At 38.0% G+C, this 20,964-nt stretch overlaps 1 protein-coding gene across 2 annotated transcripts in view; it reads right to left on the reverse strand.

Moving 5' to 3' along the window:
* The window catches only part of Pbx3 (PBX homeobox 3), a 242,244-nt gene that overhangs the window by 16,877 nt on the left and 204,403 nt on the right, over positions 1-20,964 (reverse strand). For both annotated transcript variants that reach the window (XM_045141123.1, XM_045141121.1), the window contains exon 5: positions 18,543-18,678. In XM_045141123.1, coding sequence (XP_044997058.1) covers positions 18,543-18,678 — 136 coding nt within the window. The remainder of the gene's footprint in view (positions 1-18,542; positions 18,679-20,964) is intronic.

Raw genomic sequence — 20,964 nt, forward strand, 5'->3', positions numbered from 1 at the left:
GGCATGTCTGAAAATTCTGAAAATGAAGCTAAATTCAGATACTTGGTGAACTGCAAGCCATTAACATTTCCCAAGCAGCTTTACATTTAAGAAAAATTTCACGTGCAAAATAAAAGGCTAAGCCATCTACAATGTCTTTTAGTCACCAACCAGAAATTTATTGGTTAGTTTTAATTGTATCTTACATATCAAGTTCTATCATATTCCTTTACCAGGTTAATAACAACATTAAATAAAAGAGAAAGTCATTTCTTGAAGCCTTAATCTGCAGAAGTGCTTATCCTCCGTGTTGCTCCCTTGCATAAACTGTGTCAGGGAAAGGAGTCGCACTTGTTTGGAGAGGAAGCAGCTGACACAAAAACATCATTACTGAAATTAGCAAATTGAAAATTTATGAAGCACAAATCTTAGAAAAATTTGCTACTGTGTTTCCCCATGTTTACTTGTGATACATACTTTATGTACTGAGCCTAATTAAATGTAACAGATTATGAAAAGGCTGAATTGCTAAGTTGTGGAAAATGGAACATGGCAGCACCTCTACATAGTAAATAATTTCCCCCTATCAACTAATTCTTCCTAATCAATATGTTTTTATCCCCATTATGTGGCTATATTTTAAATGAGGGTAGAAACCAGATCTTTTCAGCTTTTTTTTTAAAAAGAATGTTAGTAAGCTGTAACCCCTGCTTCACTCTTCTGCCTCCCAAGGCATGAATCTGTTAGTTTCTGAAGGGCAGAAAGGCTGGAGAGCCACATGGTATATGTCTCCCGAGACTTCAGAGGACAGGCAGATAACCAGTGCTTAACCAGTGCCATTCCAGCTCTGCAAGTTTTTGCCTATCTGACCTAAGGCAAGTCTCAGTTCCCCTTCCTAGTCTACAAAATAGGACTATGACACCTACTCTCATGGTGCTGATTTGGATATTAATGAACTTTTCAGTGTAAAAATCATCAGCTTCCTTATGATTAAAATGTAGTCTATCCCAAGAATTCAAGCCTTCTTACTTTCTTCTTAGAAACTAAGCTCCAAATTTCTACAACTGACCTTAAAAAAAAAAAAAAAAAAACTTTTGGAACTCAATCTCCTTCTAATGGGAGAAATGAATAAAGCGTAATCCCATTTCAATGCTATGTGAAATAATTTAAAGCAGATTCACTTGTCAAGTAGAGTATTTTTTTTCATTTAAGGCTGTGAAAAATTTTATTGCCATAATGTGCTGACATCCTTACAGTTTGGCTTTGCCCTTTCTACTCTATGCATGATAGACTGATAACTGCTCATGACATTCACAAAGAGCCTCATTGGTGAGAGTATATAAAACGTCAGCCTTGCGGCCACAGCACACACAGAAAGAATGACACTGCTCATCTCCCTAAACACGTGCTCAGGGCTGGTTCTAAATGACCACAGATGGTGTTTCCTTTAAGATTCTTTCCAGAGCCCTCTTTCCCTCCCTTCCTCCTCCAAAAATTGTTTCTCCAACTTCTAAAAATAAAACTGGGTTAGGTAAACAACCCAATGGTTTTCCTTCACAGACTAGGCTAGGGAAGCCTCCTGACAGATTTTCAAAACTGACATCATAGCTATAGAGCCACCTCCCTGTAGTGCAATGAAAGGTGAAGCCATTACCCAGGTAATACACCAGCATCCCAGAATGCAAACTCAAGGGCATTCAAAATAATGATGGGCCAGATAGTTTGTCCTAAGAATTTTATGTAAATATAAGGCCTGTAAACAAAAACATCAAAAATATTCAGTCCTATATTAAAAAATCTTATAGCCAAGCGTTATTTATTCAAACATCACTCATTACAAAATTCACAGCAGTTTTGTTCTTTCTTTCTTTTTTGAAAAATTCAAAAAACCTAATTGATTTGTCTCACCCCCTTTTTCTGGTTCTCTTATTATTTTTTGTGATGCTGTGTCAAACCCCAAAAACCCAGGATTTTGTACATGCTACACAAGTATTCTACCATTAAGATATATGCCCAGCTCCTCGGTGACTTTTCTTAAAATTGGGGACATAAATATATCTCACCAAAATATATGAATCACATACATTATGAGAGTAAGTTAGGTCTACCAGAAACTAAAAATAGATATATTCTCCCCACTCCCTGGCTCTCCTTTTCTTTAGTCTATGAAAACTTAGGGGCTGGGGCTAGCACAATGGTTTTTGATATATTGTATTTTAATTTTCATACAGCTAAATATTTTCCAGTTTTCACTATGGTTTCTTCACTAATTCCAGGATTACTATATATATTGAATAATTTCCAGATGTATAGAAAAATTTTAGTTGTCTTTTTGTCAATTTCTACTTCAATTCCACTGTAGCCAGAAAGTTTACTCAGTGCTTTAATTTGTTTAAAGTTTATGAAGAAGGTGGGCAAGATGGAACATGACTGGAAAGCTAGCACTCAGTAGGTGAAAGGAGGAGGATCAGAAATTCAAGGCTAGCCTGGGTTACCTACATAAGACTCTTTCTCCTAGACAGGGTCTCTCTACATACCAAGGATGATCTTGAACTTCCTGGTCCTCTGACCCCCTACCTCCCAAATGCTAGGCTTACAGGAAAGTATCACCATGCCTAGTTCATGCAATGCTGACAATTGAACCCTGGACTTCTTGCATGCTAGGAAAGCTCTCTACTGACTGAGCTACCTCCCTAGTCTATATTTATTTAAATTCACACATACATTTACTCTTTGTTTTTCTACTCCTTCCAGTATCAGCCACCCTCTCCCTGGGATCTTTCTACTTCTGTAAGAAAAAAATCATTTACAAAGTTTTAGAATAAAAATGATATGAATTATTTCATTTTTTCACTAAAATAAAAACATGTATTTCACTTTTATCAAAAGTAATTTTGAGCGAGGCATGGTAGTGCATGCGTTTTGACCCAGGTTGAAGTAGGAGGATCTCTGTGAGTGTGAGTTCAAGGTCAGCCTAGGCTAAAGTGAAACTCTGACTTAAAAAAAAAAAATCATCTTTGACAGATATAGAATTATATAGGCTGATAACTTCTTTAAATCATTTCTTCAAAGATATCTTTCCAGTGTATTATGGTTTTATTGTTTTAGTTAAGTTGAAATCAGTACCAGCCTGTTTTTTTATGGAAATATTATTTTTCTCTTTTTTGCTTTTGTTTTGACTATATTTAGTGTGGTTTCCTGTCTATTTATTCTGGTTTAGGTGTGAATACAGTTCTTCATGGGTTTTGAGCTTTGAATATGTTGAAAATTTTGGAAAATATTCATATAGTACACTTAAAACACTGCTTCTGACTCAATCTCACATTTGCTTCTGGGACTAAACTAAATTATATGTATATTAAATTTCCTTTTTTGTGGGGGAGGGGTTTCAAGGTAGGGACTTGCTCTACTCTAGGCTGGCCTGGAACTTGCTATGTAGCCTCAGGGTGGCCTCGAACTCACAGTGATTCTCTTACCTCTGCCTCCTAGTGCTGGGATTTAAGGCATGCACCAGCACACCCAGCTCTAGATTTTCTTAATGTATCCTCTATGTTTTTTCCTATCTTTCTCTTTAAAATATTGAATCTTTTTTATTTGCATATGCATATGTGTATGGGCAAGCCAGAGACACTTGCTGCTGCAAAGAAATGCCTGGTTGATGTGGGTGGCTTGGGAATTGAACCAAGGCTGGCAGACTTTACAAGCAAGTGCCTTTAGCCATTGAGTCACCTTCCCAGCCTGTATTTGATTTCTAGCCTACTGCCTCTCTAATCTTCAGTATGGTTATTTTCTTATGATCATCTTCCAGCTCATTATTTTTCATTTAACTATATTGGGTCATCTTTTCAAACCCTCTATTGAGGTTTTTTATGTTGATAATTGTATTATTTGGTTCCAAAATTCCTATTTGGTACTTTTTATGGCTTCAAATTCCTTGACAAAACACCATTTTACCATTTCCCCCATTGGATATGGATATGGAATATATATATCATAGTTATTTGTAACTGATATCAAATTCTTTTATTTTTATTTTCCTTGTTTCTGTAACATCAATCCAATTTGAAGAACTGAGATATTTGGGGAGCCAGAGGTGTCACTCAGTGGTAGAATATGTGCTTAACATGCCTAAGCTCAAGGTTCAGTTCCCAGCACACAACCTCATTCTCTTAAAGCAAAATCTGATAGAAGACATCCTTAGTGTCTACTTCTGGTATACTCTTGCAGCTAAGAGACAGCTCTAGTAATCTAAGACCCTAGCCCAGAAAGAAGGAAAAGAGGCTGTGTTCTTGGCAGGTCCCAGATACTAATCCCCACCCTCAAAAGCACTGCTTAATTTCTCATCCTCTTAGTTACTCTCCCAAACTGAAAAGCACCCAGGAAAAAGGAGTTTCTTTCAGCCTTATTTTCTGCTTGTCTAAAAGTCCTTGGCAACTTCCAAGGGCCCCAACAACAGATTTAAGTGGGTGACTTCCATGCTACATCTTTAACCTTGATTTTTCTCCCAAATTGTGCTTCCAAACAGAACATTTCTCAACTGAGATGCTAAGGACAACATAAACTTGGCATCACCACTACAAGCCTTTAATCTTCCCTCCATGGATCTACTAATACTACCATCTTAAACTGTCTAGGCCAAAAGCCTCAGCAATCTCTATGACTCCTTCTGCCTCATATGTGTATCCAACTGTTCATTCCATATCTAAAATATAGTCATACCTCCAAAAAGCATTTTAAATCTATCCTTCATTTTTACTTCCAGTAGCTCAATTTGGTGCTAGAATTATCTTTCACTATTCTGATCATGCATCCCTACCTCAGAATGCTTCTCCTCCTTATTTTACTTCATAGCACTTAATTCCATGAAATAATGTCATCTAAGATTACAACATTATTTTTGTTTGTATATTAATTATGACATATGGTTATATAGCACCATAAATTGCTTATATGTAAGTGTATGAACTATATTATATTAATTATACAAGATACACAATAGCACATGTTTATATATTATATATATGCATACATAGTTCACACAAACAATCCTTTCCTCACTTGAATGTTAGCTTCACAAGGAAAGGATCCCTGCTGCATTCACTGCCCAATGACTCTGCAGTAGCTAGCTGAATTAATGTTATTGAATAAATTAATTAGTAGACACAAATAGACATTTAAACTATTCAGCCTTGTGATTATAGACATGTAAGCTATACAGTCTCATAATTGCAGACCCTCTCTAATCAGTCCAAATTTTGACTTTTCAACATCACATGCTGCTATCCTAAATTGTTTCTCCAACCAACATTCACTGCATGTCTGTGGGCTAGACACTGCTAGGCATTAAGGAGATAGTACTGAATAAAACCAGTTCCAACAAACTTGGAGTTCACCATCCATAGGAGAACTTCAAGATTACAATACGGTAAGTTTTTCTTTAAGGAAAAGAATTATGAGAATATATAATGGAAGTGAGTATCAGGGACAGCTTTCTAAAGAAATAACATTTGAATAGCTTTGAAGTAGCATAAATTAGTATGATGTTTCTACATGGGCTGGGGGTGGGGAATAAAGAATTTCAGGCAGGAGAAATAGCACATTTACTTGTTATCATTACACCCTCTTTCTAATGACTCTGTTGGGCATTGTTCTAGGTACTTTCCATGTTATTTTCACATAGCAAAGCCCATACTCCTATAAAGCACATGCTATTTTTATCCAAATTACACGTTTGAGAAAAAGAGGCAAATGACTTGCCCAAGGCCACAGAGTTGTGATTCCAGCCTGGTCTGAGACCTTGGCACCTTCAACTTTAATTATAACTTCCACATGACAAAACTGGCTCCAGCTCCTCACAGACCTTCCTAAGACACATGAATTTCTCAGGAAGAATATTATCTTATTTATCTTTCCTTGCCATAATATCAGACACAGTATCTGTTGAGCATGTTTGGAAAATAGCCAAAAGTCCTAATAAGCACCTTTTTTGGTAGTTTATATAATAAAACCCCATACATCTTTTAAAAAAGTAATTCCTTCCACATAGTTGATAGACAAGTCAGGACAGAAGAGAGGACAGTAGAAAAGGAAAAGAAGGACCAAGCATCTCTAGAGAAGGTTCCTGGCTGGAAGTTGAAAGACTTGAGCATGTGGCCTATTCTGATATGGAGTCTTCAACCTTAGGCTGGACTCATTTGCTCTCCACCCTGCTGTGGGCCCAAAGACTGCCCTGGGCCTCAGGCTTACCAATGTGGGCACTGTACTAGAGGAAGCAGTTGCTCCTCATCTCCCTCACCACAATGCTACCTCTTCTTAGACCTCACTACTGGCTTTTCCATGTACCACCTGTCTTAGGTTCTGGCAATCCTTCCTTTATCTCTTGGGGCTAATGGGCTATAACAGAACCCATTGCCAACATCATTCTTTGTTGTTTCCTATGTGCTGCCCACAGTTTTGTAAATAGTCACTTTATTAAGCTCTTCTCAAATTATTCTATTTGAGTGCACCATCTGTTTTCTGTTGGGACCCTGACTTACAGATTAGCCTACTGGCCTGACAAGAAAGGTGAGACACAGAGATGAGAGATAAGCATGCAGTAGGACTGGTGAGAATACTCATTTGGATGGAAGAAGAAAAGAACTGGGCAAAATAAAAGTAAAGAAGGCAAAAACCAGAGGATCCACAATTCTGAAGACTTCCTCCAAGATAGGAACACTTAAAAAACACTAAATCTAATGTGGAAGTAGCCCCTAATTCTTAGACTTGGCATCACATCAGAAAAAAAGCTAGATATTCCCTCAGAAAAGCTCATTCTAAAATAAGCAAATTCCTGGCAATCTTGCAGCAAGCTTTAAGAGCATACTGGTCACTACCTGATGGGCAAGAACCACCAAGCTGGGGCTTCCCTGCTTTCTTCAGGTCTTTCAGGTGTGCCTACTCTGTGCTAGGAGTCACAGCATCCTCAAAGCACCCGTCGTCTTACATCCTTCCTGTTCCTTTATTCTTTGCACATGGCTCAGTGGCATCCAAACTCCACTAGGATACAAGTGGGAGCTTTTAAAAAGAGGGTCTGTAGTCTTTTTAGATGGTGTGAGAGAAGCTCCTTAACACAATAGTTGCTGTTTTTCTTCAACTTGCTCTGGCTTACTGACTGCATACTTGTAATAGAAATCCACTTCCACCTCGATTTCCTGCCAAAGTAACTGAAAAGGCCTTTATGAACAGGCTGAAACAGATAACCGTAATTGGATAGTCATCTTTTTTTCTGCTCTAATTATTATTTTAACGGGCTTCTTATTTTAGTAGATTTTTTTAATAAGAAAATCTTACTTACAAATTTTAATTAGCTGACTGAATATTCACTGCTTTGGAATAAGTGGTTTAATGAGTAAGGAAGCCTCAGACTACTAACTAGCCTAGTGTCTCAATAGCAGCTTAGGGGAAAGGACACAGCCCTAGTGATATGGCCAGGCAGTACCTTTCAAACTAGCCTCACTCAATCTGGGCCTCCAGGATAGATGAACCACACTACATCTTGCAGGAAAAAAGCAAAAATTTACCTCCTTCCTTTTTTTTTTTTTTTTTTTTTTTTGAGGTAGGGTCTCACTCTAGCTCAGGCTGACCTGGAATTCACTATGGAGTCTCAGGGTGGCCTCAAACTCATGGTGATCCTCCTACCTCTGCCTCCCGAGTGCTGGGATTAAAGGCATGCGCCACCACGCCTGGCCCTTCTTCCTTTTTATCAATACTTCCTACCTGAGTTCCACCACTTGGGAAGGCCAGGAACAGTCCTTGTCAAGTCACCACTCTGCAGTTTCCTCATCTGTAAGGATGACTAGGTCACAATGTCTTCACACAGGAGTGTTATAAAGCAATCTTATACACCACTTTAAAGGCTCTAAGCTATGTTAAGTCAGTGAATAAAATGAATCTTAATGTCACTTTAACCTCTACTATTTCAGGTTTTCTTCTGCTTAAAAAAAAAAAAAAAACCAATCCTTTCTTTATAGTGCCTTTCAACGCACTAGCAATGAGGAATAAGTTAACATTTTTCATTCTAAAAACACCTAGCAGAGAAGGTAGGCCAAGAGTCATTCAAATTTAAAATTGGAATCAGGAGAACAATGGAGTTTTTGTGGTTTAGTGACTTGAATAATCAATGCACGTTAGCTCTATTCTGAAAAGTAAAAGCACATTAATATCTGCTCCAGTAATTAAGAATATGTGACAATTTAGGTATGATTCTCAATGCATAAGAAATATGAAATAATTCCTTTTATGAATGCCCAGGTGGTTGCATTAAAGGGAAGCGTCAGCTTACTTAGTCAAGCTTAAGACATGAGATTTCACATTTTTGTTCAGCTGCAATTCTATAATAAGGACTTGTGTTATAGTGTATTATCACAAACTCATGTAAAAGTCATTATTATAGGTCCACATACCTATGCTTATCTATATGGAAAGCATAATGTGGGCTTGTAAAACTATCATTAACTTTTTTGGGGGGTGTTCAGATGCATACACCATGAGGGCAAAGGAATCCCTGGGTGTCCTCTATTGCTCTTCCTCCAGATTTTTCTAAGAAGGAATCTCACTGAATCTGGAACTTACTTGTTTTTTGGTTAGATTGGCTGACCAATGAGCCCCAACAATCCTCCTGTCTCTGCTGCTCTCAGCACCGGGATTATAGGCATGCACAGTTATGTCTGGCTGTTTACATGAGTGTTGGGATTGAACTCAGGTGTTCATGTTTACAAAGCAAGTTCTTGTGCCCACTAAGCCATCTCCCCAGTATAAGTATATTAACATACCATGTCCAAAACAAAATTCCTGATATTTCACCAAACTTCTTTGTGGTGTGTGTGTGAATGCATGTGGAGCCAGAAGTTGATGTTGGTTGTTTTTCTTAATCACTCTCCACCTTATTCATTGAGACAGGGTCTCTCACTGAACATAGAGCTCACCAACTTAGTTAGACAGTCTAACTAACCAGTGAAAACCAGGGATTTCCTGCCTCTGCCTTCCTAGCACTAGGATTACAGGCATATGTACAATGCTTGGCTTTTATGTGGGTTGTAGGAATCCAAACTCAGGTCTTCATGCTTATGTGTCAAGCACTTTACCCATCATTCTCCAGCCCCATCTCTTTATATCAACTCCATCCCCCACTGCTCAGGCCAAAAAGGTCAGGCATTCCTGTCTCTCTCTCTCTCACACACACACACACATACACACATCCTGTCAGTAAACCCTCTTGACTATCTTTTCAGAATAGATTCAGAATCCAGCCACCTTTCAAACCTTTCCACTAATACTCTAGCTCAAGCCCCTGTCATCTTCCACCCAGATTACTGTAGCTGTACCAGGCTGGTGTGTATTTCCCCTCACCTCCCACAGGTAATAAAACTGCTATGGTGACTGTGTTAGAACTTGGGTGTCACATCACTCCTCTGTTTCCCACCTCACTCAGAGTAACAGCCCAAATTACTCTCATGGCCTAGGGGTCCAGGAACTATCTGGACACCACAGCTTCTTGGAGTATCTCCCACTTACTACGTTGCCCAAGTGGCTTTCATCTTAAGGTCTCTGTCCACACTGTTCCCTCAGCCCAAACCACCCCTCATCACTTGTCTATGGGGTGTGTTCATTCATGTCCTCCCATTTTTACCAAGGTAGTTTCTCAGGAGGAGACTTACTCTGCCACTGTACTAAGACTGTATTCCTTAACCCCATATTTTCCACCCTCCTGGATTTTTCTCTATAGCACCTATCATGTTTTAATTTACTCTCTCCTTTATGTTTTCCATTTCTACCTTCTTATATTTATGCGAGCTCAAGGGAAGGTTTGTTGTGGTAGTGTCTATAAGCTTTTTGATCAACTAAAAAGTATGTATACAGAGGGTGGGTGAAGGCTCAGTGGGTAAAGGCACTTGCTTGCAAAGCCTGTCAGCCCAGGTTTGATTCCACAGTACCTACATAAAACCAGATGCACAGAGTAGTGCATGCATCTGGAGTTCCTCTGCAGTAGTAAGAGACCCTGGTACACCCATCCAAACATACATACACACACATACACACTTACTCAAAAAAATATTTTTATGTATAGAAAAAGTGGCACACATTACAAGCATGGAATGATGGATTTTTATGATGTGAACACACCTATGACACCATTTTGACCAGCAAGCATCCCTTCCCCTTCTATGCATTGTACCCCCAGGAGTAATCGTTATCCTTATTTCCAACCTCTAATGAAAACTTTGCCTATTTTTGAGCTTTTCATAAGTGGAACTAGGATTTCTTTGGTATTATGCAGTTAGACTGTAGCTCATTCATTCTCATTGTTGAATATTTCAAATATAACAGCGTGATTTTCCCATTTTCCTACTGGTAGCCATTTGCACTGTTTCTAGTCTTGGCTATCATAAATACTATTGATGAGGATATCCCAGTATATACTTTTGGGTAAGGTAAGAGTTTTGCCTGCTAACTTCACTGATGTTTCTTCCACCCCTAGTACATTTTATGTATTATAGTTACATATTTGCTAAAAAAGAAGAAATAAAAAACCAAACTAGTCTTGTAACAATTCTGTTATCTTAGATTTAATGACTGAAACAAGACTTCCTTGGCCTACACATGTAGGTTTATAATACATGATAATTAAATCAATCCCAGTAAACTTCCATACAAGTTAAGAAATATACTATTAGTACTACTAAAATTCTTTGTTATTCTTTCCTTGACCCCATTCCACTGGATTCTTATTTTCATTATTATCTTCCTTTTCTTTATATTTAGGCATATTGTGTATCTAACTATATCATGTATAAAAATGGTAACACTGGGCTGGAGTTAAAGGCATTTGCATGGAAAACCTGTCAGCTTGTGTATAATTCCCCAGGACCCATGCAAAGCCAGTTTCACAAAGTGGTGCGTGCAAGTGAAGTTAATCTGTAGTTGCAAGAGATTCTGCCATGCCCATTCTCTCTCTCCTAAATAAATACAAATGTTTTGAAAGTTGTAACATAACATATATATTCTGTAGCTTACATCTTTCTCTTGGTATTGTTTCTAGGATTCACTACAATTGATATATATGGTCATAGACCCTTCTTATTTTACTGCTGCATTGTGGAATTATCCCACAGTGTACTTATCCATTTTTCTAGTCAAATAGATGAATGCTTGAATCAAATTTTTAGCCAATTCCAACATTTCTAAGAGCATTCTTTCTGTATCTTTATGCACACAGACATGAGGTTTTCTTGGCACTTTCACCTAAAGTGAGCTGTAGGTTGACTAGTAAGGGTATGCTTAAATGTGTAAGGCAATGTCAACATTTTCTAAAATGGTTATAATAATCTATACTGTAAGAGATTCAGGTCTCTGCTGCTGCCCTCACAGTCTTAGAACCCTTGATAGGTTCAGACTTAGGATTCTAGGAAATGAAAAATGTTTTTCCATTACAGTTTTTAATTACATTTTCCTGATTAATAATAATAATGAGGATATTTTCATCTAATCTACCACTTACATATCTTCTATGACATCCTTGGTTATACCTTTTGCCACATTTGTTCTCAGCTGTCTATCTTGGGGTATGGGGTGCTGAAATGTATTATATTTATCTCATTAATTTATTCTTTTTAACTTTTTTAGCTGGGCGTGGTAGCACATTCCTTTAATTTTAATTTTTATTTATTTATTTGACAGAAAAAGAGGGAGAGAGAGAGATAAGGAGAAAGAGAGAGCATGAATGGGTGCATGAGGGCTTCCAGTCACTGCAAACGAACTCCAGACATGTGCACCCTCTTGTGCATCTGGCAAACATGGGTCCTGGGGAACTCCTTTGGCTTTGCAGACAAATGCCTTAAGCACTAAGCCATCCCTCCAGACCAAGAATTCTTTATATATTGGATTTTAATGCTCAGTTACTATATATTTTATTTATTTATAAGTATTTATTTATTTATTTGAGAGAGAGAAAGAGAGCATATGGGTGTGCCAGGGCCTCCTGCTGCTGCAAATGAATTCCAGATACATGCACCACTTTGTATATGTGGTTTCTGTGTGTAATTAAGGAATTGGACTCAGGTTGACAGGCTTTGTAAACAAGTACCTTTAACCACTGAGCCATCTAACTTTATCTGTTAAAAGGTGTTTTATTTGGAAATAATTTCAAACTTATAAAAGAAGTTGTAACAAAAATTGCATAAAGAACATTTCTGTTTGCCCACTCAACATTTTGCCCCATCTGTTTTATCTTTGAAAATATTCATACACTTTGTGCATATGCATATATGTTTATACACATATGTACATATATATATGTATGTATGTATATATTTCCCCCCAAATGTATCATGGCCATTTACTTTTAATCAGTCAGTGTATATTTCCTAAGCCCAGAGATGTTTTTCCATACAACCATACTTTAATTATCAATTATAACTGATCATAGTAAATTTAACTCCTCACATTCTTAATGGTATTTTATCCCTCCAGCATAGGACCCAGTCTGGAGTAAGGTATCACAAGGACTTGTTATATCACTTTAGTCTCTTAATTTAGAACATTTCTGTGACTTTTTTTCTTTTAGGTTTTTGCATTTTTGCAAGGTAGGGTCTAACTCTAGCCCAAGCTGACCTGGAACTCACTTTGTAGTCCCAAGCTGGCCTCAAACTCAGAATGATCCTCCTACCTCTGCCTCCCATGTGCTGGGATTAAAGATGTGCACTAGCACACCAGGAACTTTTTGTTGTTGCTGTCATTTTTCTGTGACATTTATTTATTTATTTATTGGTTTTTCAAGGTAGGGTCTCACTCTGGTCCAGGCTGACCTGGAATTAACTCTGTCATCTCAGGGTGGCCTTGAACTCATGGCAATCCTCCTACTTCTGCCTCCCGAGTGCTGGGATTAAAGGCGTGCACCACCACGCCTGGCTTTCTGTGACATTTAAAAAGAATAATGCTCCCTCTTCTTTTCTGCTCAAATAGAACATTCCTCATTTTGTGTTTTCCAGTGATTTAGGTAACAATGTCTATCTGCCTCTCATTGGCACCCTTTGCTCTGGTACCTGGGAAAGATAATGTTCCATTTACCTACTCTACAATTTTTTTTAAATTTTTTTAAAATTAACAATAGGCCTATGGAGAGACATGTGTAGACTCATGTAAGAAGCTTGGTGTGACCACACATATCTGTAACCCTAGTGATAAAGTGAGCAGAGACTGGGATCATCAGAGCTCAGTAGTTAGTCAATCTGATTGAAAAACAGTAGGTCTAGGATCAGTGTGAAACTCTATCTCAAGGAAAATAAATCAGACAATAGAGGAGTATACTCAACATCCTTCTTTTTCTTCCGTATGCATGTGCACAGGACACATAAATCTGTATACACCATACATATGTGTGAAATTCTTATCTATCTTCAAAACACTGAAGCTATATCAAAGTACTAAAGATAATTCTTTCAGAATATTCTCTACTTTTTTTTTCTTTGAGAATTTAAAATAAGGTTTTGCTATATAGCAGAAGCTAATCTTGAATGAGATCCTCAGAACTCCTGAGTGCTAGGGTTATAGGCATGTACCACCATTTCTAGCTTCTTCATGGGTGGAGAGAAATGCTAGGGACTGAATACAGAGCTTTTGCATACTCGGTTAAGTGTTCTATACCCCTGAGCTACATCCCTGGCACTTGGTTTTTGAGAAAGGCTCTTTCTCTGTACCTCAGGCTGGTCACATGCATAACCCTCTTAGCTATGCCTACTGAGTACTGAAATTACATGTGTGAGCCATGGTGCCTGGCTCCTTATTCTTGATTGTTAAATTAAGGATGATAAGCAACAGCAATAAAGTTTGTTATGCTCTAAATATGGCAAAATGGTGTCTTTACAGTTGCCTGTTCTCAGAGCTTTTAAAGTTGGCTTACATAATCTCTGTATGCTAAATTAAATTGTTGGCTGGAGAGATTGCTTAGTGGTTAAAGTATTTGCCTGCTAAGCCAAAGGACCAAGATTCGATTACCTAAAACCTATGCCCAAGGTGGTGCATGCATTTGAAGCTCGTTTGCAATGGTTAAAGACCCTGGTGCGCCCATTCTCCCTCTCTCTCTCTCTCTAAAATAAATAAAAATGAATTAAATTATATGGAATGTGAGAAAATACACTGTGATAGCTAATCTTTTTTTCCCCCTGAGGTAGGGTCTCACTCTAGTCCAGGTTGATCTGGAATTCACTATGTAATCTCAGGGTGTCCTTGAACTCACAGCGATCCACCTCCCTCTGCCTCCTAAGTGCTGTGATTAAAGGCAGGTGCCACCATGCCCCGGTGTCATAGCTAATCTTTATGATCAACTTGACTGGGTTTAGTAGCACCTAGAAGACACATATCTGAGAATATATGTGAGGGTATTTCCAGAAAAGTTTAGATGAGAAGGGAAGGCCCACCCTAATATGGGTGGCATGATTCCATGGGCTGGCATTCTGAACTGAATAAAATTGAGAAAGCATGAATACCAACACTCATCTTTCTGTTTTACTGTGTGTTGACACAATGAGATCTCACACTGCCATGTATTCCCTACCACACTGACTGTATCCTGAGCCTGTGAGCCAAAAACCTTTCCTCCCTTAAACTGCTTCTTGTCAGGTATCTGGTTACAATTAGAAAGCAACTAATGTAAAAAGAAGGAGGAGGAGGAAGAGGAAGAGAAGGAGAAGACGTAGAGGAGGAAGAGGAAGCAAGCAAGCAACTAATCCAGACAACTAGTACTGAGCAATGGGGCTGTTGCTGTGATAAACCTGACCATGTGATTCATAGGCCTTTGGGGTTTATTTTGTATGAATCATATAGAGAAATGCTTAGAACTGTGGGCTCTGTAAGTCCTGGGGCAAAGCTTAGTGAACCATTCTAGTGAGAGTTTGGAAGACCAGAATGGTGAGATAGATGCAGACGAGTAGAGGTCTGACTTAGAGGTCTGACTCATGAGATTTCAGAGAGGATGAAGACTCTATTGGGAACAAGGTTGAAGACCATTCATACACTATTTTGGCAAAGAATCTGATTGCATTCTGCCTGGGTGCTAAAAATGTGAGGTTGAAGTCAACAATGCACTAAGTTGTTTGGTTCAAGAAATTTCAAGACAGTACAAGATCCAGGCTATGGCTCACTACTCTTAGATTTACACTGGGAGAACAGAAATATATGAAAACTTTGTAGTTGGGTGAGGAAAGGACCAAAACGAGTTTAAACTTGTAAACAAGGTGGGTGCAGAGAAAGAAGTCATAATTGTTAGTTTACCATTCTTAGGAGAAACCACACCTTGCACTGATACAATAGGAAAGGTCCCTTAAAGACAAGACTCCATCCAGCCAAGGCTCCAGCTTGCAGAAATGCAAAATTATTTGAAAGGCAAGAGACTGAATTGAGAATGCTACTGAAGGAATTCCCTAGTAGAAAACAAGTACTTAGGGAAGTGTTTTTCCAAGGGTTCTACTACCAAGGTACACAGAGACCAACCACTACAGCTGGGGTAGAAAGAGGTCACACTACACCTCAAACTGGCAGAACTTGGCAAAATCATACATGTGGTTTTGCAGGAATGCAGAATACAAGGGTTATGGAGCCATGGAGGTTTGCACCAGGGTTTAAGCATGTATGGCAGGTTATACTCCCTACAAGGAGCCCTGAGAGGTCATTGTATGAAAATGTGATGGTGAAATCCATATTATCACAGAGACCTCAGGATGTTGATGTCAGAACCATAGGACCCCTACCAAAGAAATTTTAAGGCACATAGTGGGCCTGCCCAAGAGACAGGCTATATGTACTACAGGGAGCAGAACTAGAGGGATAGAGATAACCCAGGCCACTAAAATCTATATGATTCCAATACAAACTCCAGATGCTAGATATAAAGCTGCAGATTTTGATGTCTGTCCTATTGAGTTTTGGTCTTGCTTATTTTGGTCCAATCATTACTTACTATGTCTCCATTCCTTCCTGTTGGAATGGGACTGTTTATTCTGAATCACTGGATACTGGAAGTATGTAACTTGTTTCTTGATTTTATAGGACTCACAGTTAAAGAGTTTGGCTTGAGTCATAAAAGAAACTTTAGAATTAATAACAATGTTAGAACTGTTAAGATTTTGGAGACTCTTGCAGATGAACTAAATGCACCTCTGCATTATAAGATAGCCATGGGTCTTTAAAGACCAGGGATAAAATATTATATTTAAAAGTGTTATATTCAGGTACCAATTTGATGAGGGGATACTTAGGGTGGTTGATTTTCATTGTCAACCTGAATGGGCTTAGAATCTTCTTGGAGACACACATCTGGGCATGAGAGGTTTAGCTAACAAGAGAAGGCCCACACTGAATGTGAGTGGCACTGTGAAGAAAGTGGAAAAGAAAAGCAAAAGAGAACATTGGATTTGATCTCTACACACAGACTATTTGTTGAGAGTTATAGTGAGAAGCAGTAGCCTTCCCATGGAAAGAAGGCTGAAGCACTGAGCTAGGCTGGTGTTTAAGTTCATAGGCACCATCCTATGGCCAAAATTTTAGGCTGAATATAAAGATGAAAGAAAACATGAACACTAATATTCATCTCTACTTGCTTCCTGACTGCAGATATAATGCAACCAACTGCCTCATTCCTGCACTGCCATGCCTCTCCTGCCATGACAGGCTATATCTGCAAACCATGAGCCAAAATAAACCCTTTCTTGTGTTGCTTTCTGTCAGGCATTTAGTCACAACAATGAAATAAGTAAGTAATCCACACATGCTCCAGAAAACCCAATTGAAATTAGTATTCTTCTGGTTTGCTCTCTCCTGTATAACCCAGAAATAGTAGACTCAGTGTTTCAAGGGGCAGTTAGTACTGCATAACCCAGATAGCATTATTTTCTATAATATATGTCGTTGTAACCTGGTACTCAAATTCAATTACATTTCATTTTGAAGTGGGCAGAAGGAACCAAGATAAAACACTGTTTCATAAAAGGATGACAATAAGCCTTAAATGAAATCTTAATTATAGATCCAAGTTTGCTCTAGAGATTCTCTGGAAACAATGCCAAAGTAGGAGTTAAAATCAGCTTAAGCTCAAACCATGTTCCCTCAAATAAGTGATGTGAGACACTGGAAACTAAGGGGGATTTTTAGTATTCCAGACTTCAAATGTATAGCAGGAGTATTTATTTAGAAATGACTTAGAATTTTGATCATCTGACCCCCCCATGGAACACTGGAATTTCTGCCAGCATCAGCTTTTCCTTAGTACTACAAAAAAACTGGTTTGTAAATACCACTTTTCAGGCCATAAAGAAATGCTATTCAGGTGTCAGTCTACAAACAAAAATATGAGCATTTGAATAATATTTTATTTTAGAGGTAATGCTTGGGGGGGGATAAGGAGAGATTCTAGAATCCCCCAAGTGGTACAAAATCTAAGCATGTTTAAGTATCATATAAATGGCACAGTATTTACATTTAACCTATGAACATACTGTATATTAAAATCACCTCTAGATGACTTTATAATACCTAATAAAATATTAATGCTATATAGATAATTATTATAATATTTAGCATATAATGATAAGAAAAAGTCTGTACATGTTGAACACATATACAATTTTTTAGCCAATGGATAGAGAGCTAACTGTATTTATATCTTAAAGAGATAGACTTATTTATATATTTTTGAAGTATCTCTCATCCTCAATCTAAATACCAACCTATTTGACTTAAACTGAATGTCTTGTTAGAAGATGTAAGCAAAGCTCAGGACTACGAATGAACATTAAAAAATAAATATAAAAAAACTGTTTTTGTTGAGTGATTAATAAGAAAGATAGCACAGAAATCCATGGGATTCTAACATGCTTACCTAGACATAGCTCAGTGAATTCTTCAAAGCTCTTACCTAAGAGTTATATTAAATTTCCTTTTGGCAACAAATAAATTGGTTTCTCACTGTAAGAAGGTTAGGACAGCCATCTACATTGGGAAAAGCAGACCTACGTGCCATTTACTAGAGAGTTACTTAAGTATAAACCATGTCTTTCCCCATGGCATATTTATGCCCTGACTTTAGATTTACACTGGAGGCTGGGGGAAGGGGCTAGAATCTTGATTCCTTGCCACTTAGGGTTTTTGAAAACTACCTAAGTTTTAAAGTCTTGCATTAAAATGTGCAGATCTAGATATTTTCTTTCTAATTCCCCATTCTTTTTTTTTAATTTTTATTTATTTGAAAGCAACGGACACACAGAAAGAAAGAGGCAGATAGAGAGAGAGAGAAAGAGAATGGGCACACCAGGACCTCCAGCCACTGCAAACGAACTCCAGATGTGTGCGCCCCTTTGTGCATCTGGCTAACGTGGGTCCTAGGGAATCGAGCCTTGAACCGGGGTCCTTAGGCTTCACAGGCAAGCACTTAACCACTAAGCCATCTCTCCAGCCCTAATTCTCCATTCTTAAACAATAGAACACAAACATGATTCATTGTCCCAGGAAGTGGAACAGGCACAGTGCATTCTTACCTGTGATACGGTGATGCTGCATTTCTTGGCCAGCTCTTCTTTGGCTTCTTCACTGGGGTAGGGGTTGCTGAGGTGTGAGTAAAAATATTCATTCAAGATTTCAGTGGCCTGTTTACTGAAGTTACGCCTTTTCCGTCTACAACGAAAACAGAAAGAAAAAAAAGAAGCACAGTTATAATCAGCATTAGCTAGAGGAACAATTAATTAGGATCACATCTAAAATTAGATTTCTATTTTGAAACATTCTTTTGAGTCTAATGTATCACCCCAATACTGTAAAGCTACCTCCAGCATCCTCCAGAGTACCTCCCAGCCCATTCTAAGATGCAGTATCTCTAAGAAAAGTACTAGAATATGAAACACAGCTTATTTCTGTCTGTAATTTATTCAACAAATATTTATTGAAGACTCAGTATGTTCTAGGTATTCAATAATGAGACACAGGGAATGAAACATACAAACTCCACAGAATTTATAGTCAATTGGAAGGCTAAGGGGAGAAAGTAAAAAGATGAGGAAAGAAAGACATTATATAAAGGCCACATGTTATCAGTAATTACTAATTATGGTGATCATATTAAATACCATAAAGGGAAAGTGAGATATAATGAGAATGTTTAACATGGTAACATAATATAGGCTACAGATTTAAGAAATATTTCCTGAGAAGTGACATTTAATCTGAGACCTAAAAATGTATAGGAGTTAGACAAAGAGTAGAGGCGAATAGGACTGGGCAGAGAAAATGTCCTTGAGACAGAAAAGAACTTGGAAAATCTAAAGGGCTTGAGGAGGCTGGAGTACACAGAAAGGTAAGGAAAGTACAAGATGGGTCTAGAAGGATGAGAAGGGGCAGGTAATAGATGTTTAGTAAACTCCATAAGAATTTTCAGGCTTTAGTCTAAGAGCAATAGGAAGGTATTAAAGGTTTTTATGTTTGCATGTTTTTCAAGGATCATTCTGACTGCTAAGAATACTTGGAGAAGGGCACAAAAGAAAATCAAAGACCATCAAAGGACTGGTCAAACATAAGGGGATAGTAAGCTGGCATAGGGTGACAGCCACTAAAATAAGATTCAAGATCCATTCAGGAAAGGAGATGATGCTGGATTAGACAGGAGAAGGTAGTGAGGGAGGGAGAGAGGGAAGATAAGGAAAAAAAAAATAGCAAGAATAATATTTATATTTGGCAGTTATTGTTAATATTTTAAAGAACTGCTTGAAAATTAGCATCTGTCAGATTTCACTTTAGATTAGATGCTCTATGACTGGAAAATATCTTCCCTAGATAATTTTTAATACTTTCTTCCAAATAATACTAATGATTTTCTTAACAGTGATATCCTATACTTAGAAAGTGGCAAAGGTATATATCATATGAATCTTGTAGTTATTCTAACATGGTAGATTTCTTTAACATGGCAGGTTAAAAGTATGAAATCCCCACTTTACATTAAGGGAGAGTCATGGGAATAAGAAATTTAAGTCTGATCAAAGCATCTCAGGAACTTGTTGGAAGGTTAAACCATTATGTCAGGGGGAACATGAAGATGAGATTCAAGATCTATTTGGGGGTTCAAATCAATAGGATTTGATGGTACAATGGGTGGAGGTGATAAAGGAAGGCAGGGAAAGTAGGGAAGAAAAATACATTAAAATGAGCATTTAACATTCTGTAGGAATCAAGTGTGGCTTGAAAAGAAAGGGAGGGAGGTAGAGTGCTCTGAAGAGGTATACTCTGCAAGTGTGTGGTGGGATGGCAGGGAGGAAAGGTCTAGAACGGATACTCAATATGTCAGATCTACAGGCATTTCCTGGTCCACAGGCATTGTTAAGATCATACTATAATGACCTACTCATAAAAGCCTTGGTTTCTAGCCATTAATGAAAAACTGGAAGATCAGTCATGCCAGGGTCTGTTGTTAGAGGGTAGCCATGAGCTACAGTTGAGTGATGGTTGTCCTCTTACATACATAATTCTCTGTTCTAACCCACATCAACATGAAAGTCTGTGAGCTAGTGACTCTTAGGCTGCAGCATGGAACCAAGTCAGTCACTAGGTAGATAACAGTAGATAACAGAAGGGCAGTTATTTGGGAAATGGAATAATGTAAACATAGGGTTGAGAAGAAAACAATCTAGGAAAGCAGAGAGAAGTATGGCTCACATAGATTTTGTCCAAGGGAAGTTATAGTAAACATCAAAAAACATCAGAACAAAGCTGGGTATGGTAGTGTTTAATCCACCCAATATGTTTAAAACACATTAAAGGTGTTTAAATGCCTTTAATCCCAGCACTCAGGAGAATAAGGTAGGAGAACCATTATAAGTTTGAGGCCAGTTTGGGGCTACAGAGGGAGTTCCAGATCAGCCTGACAAGAGTAAGACCCTGTCTCAGGGAAGAAAAAAAAAAAAAGCAACA

This window comes from Jaculus jaculus, chromosome 1, assembly GCF_020740685.1.
Source record: "Jaculus jaculus isolate mJacJac1 chromosome 1, mJacJac1.mat.Y.cur, whole genome shotgun sequence".
Lineage (NCBI taxonomy): Eukaryota > Metazoa > Chordata > Mammalia > Rodentia > Dipodidae > Jaculus > Jaculus jaculus.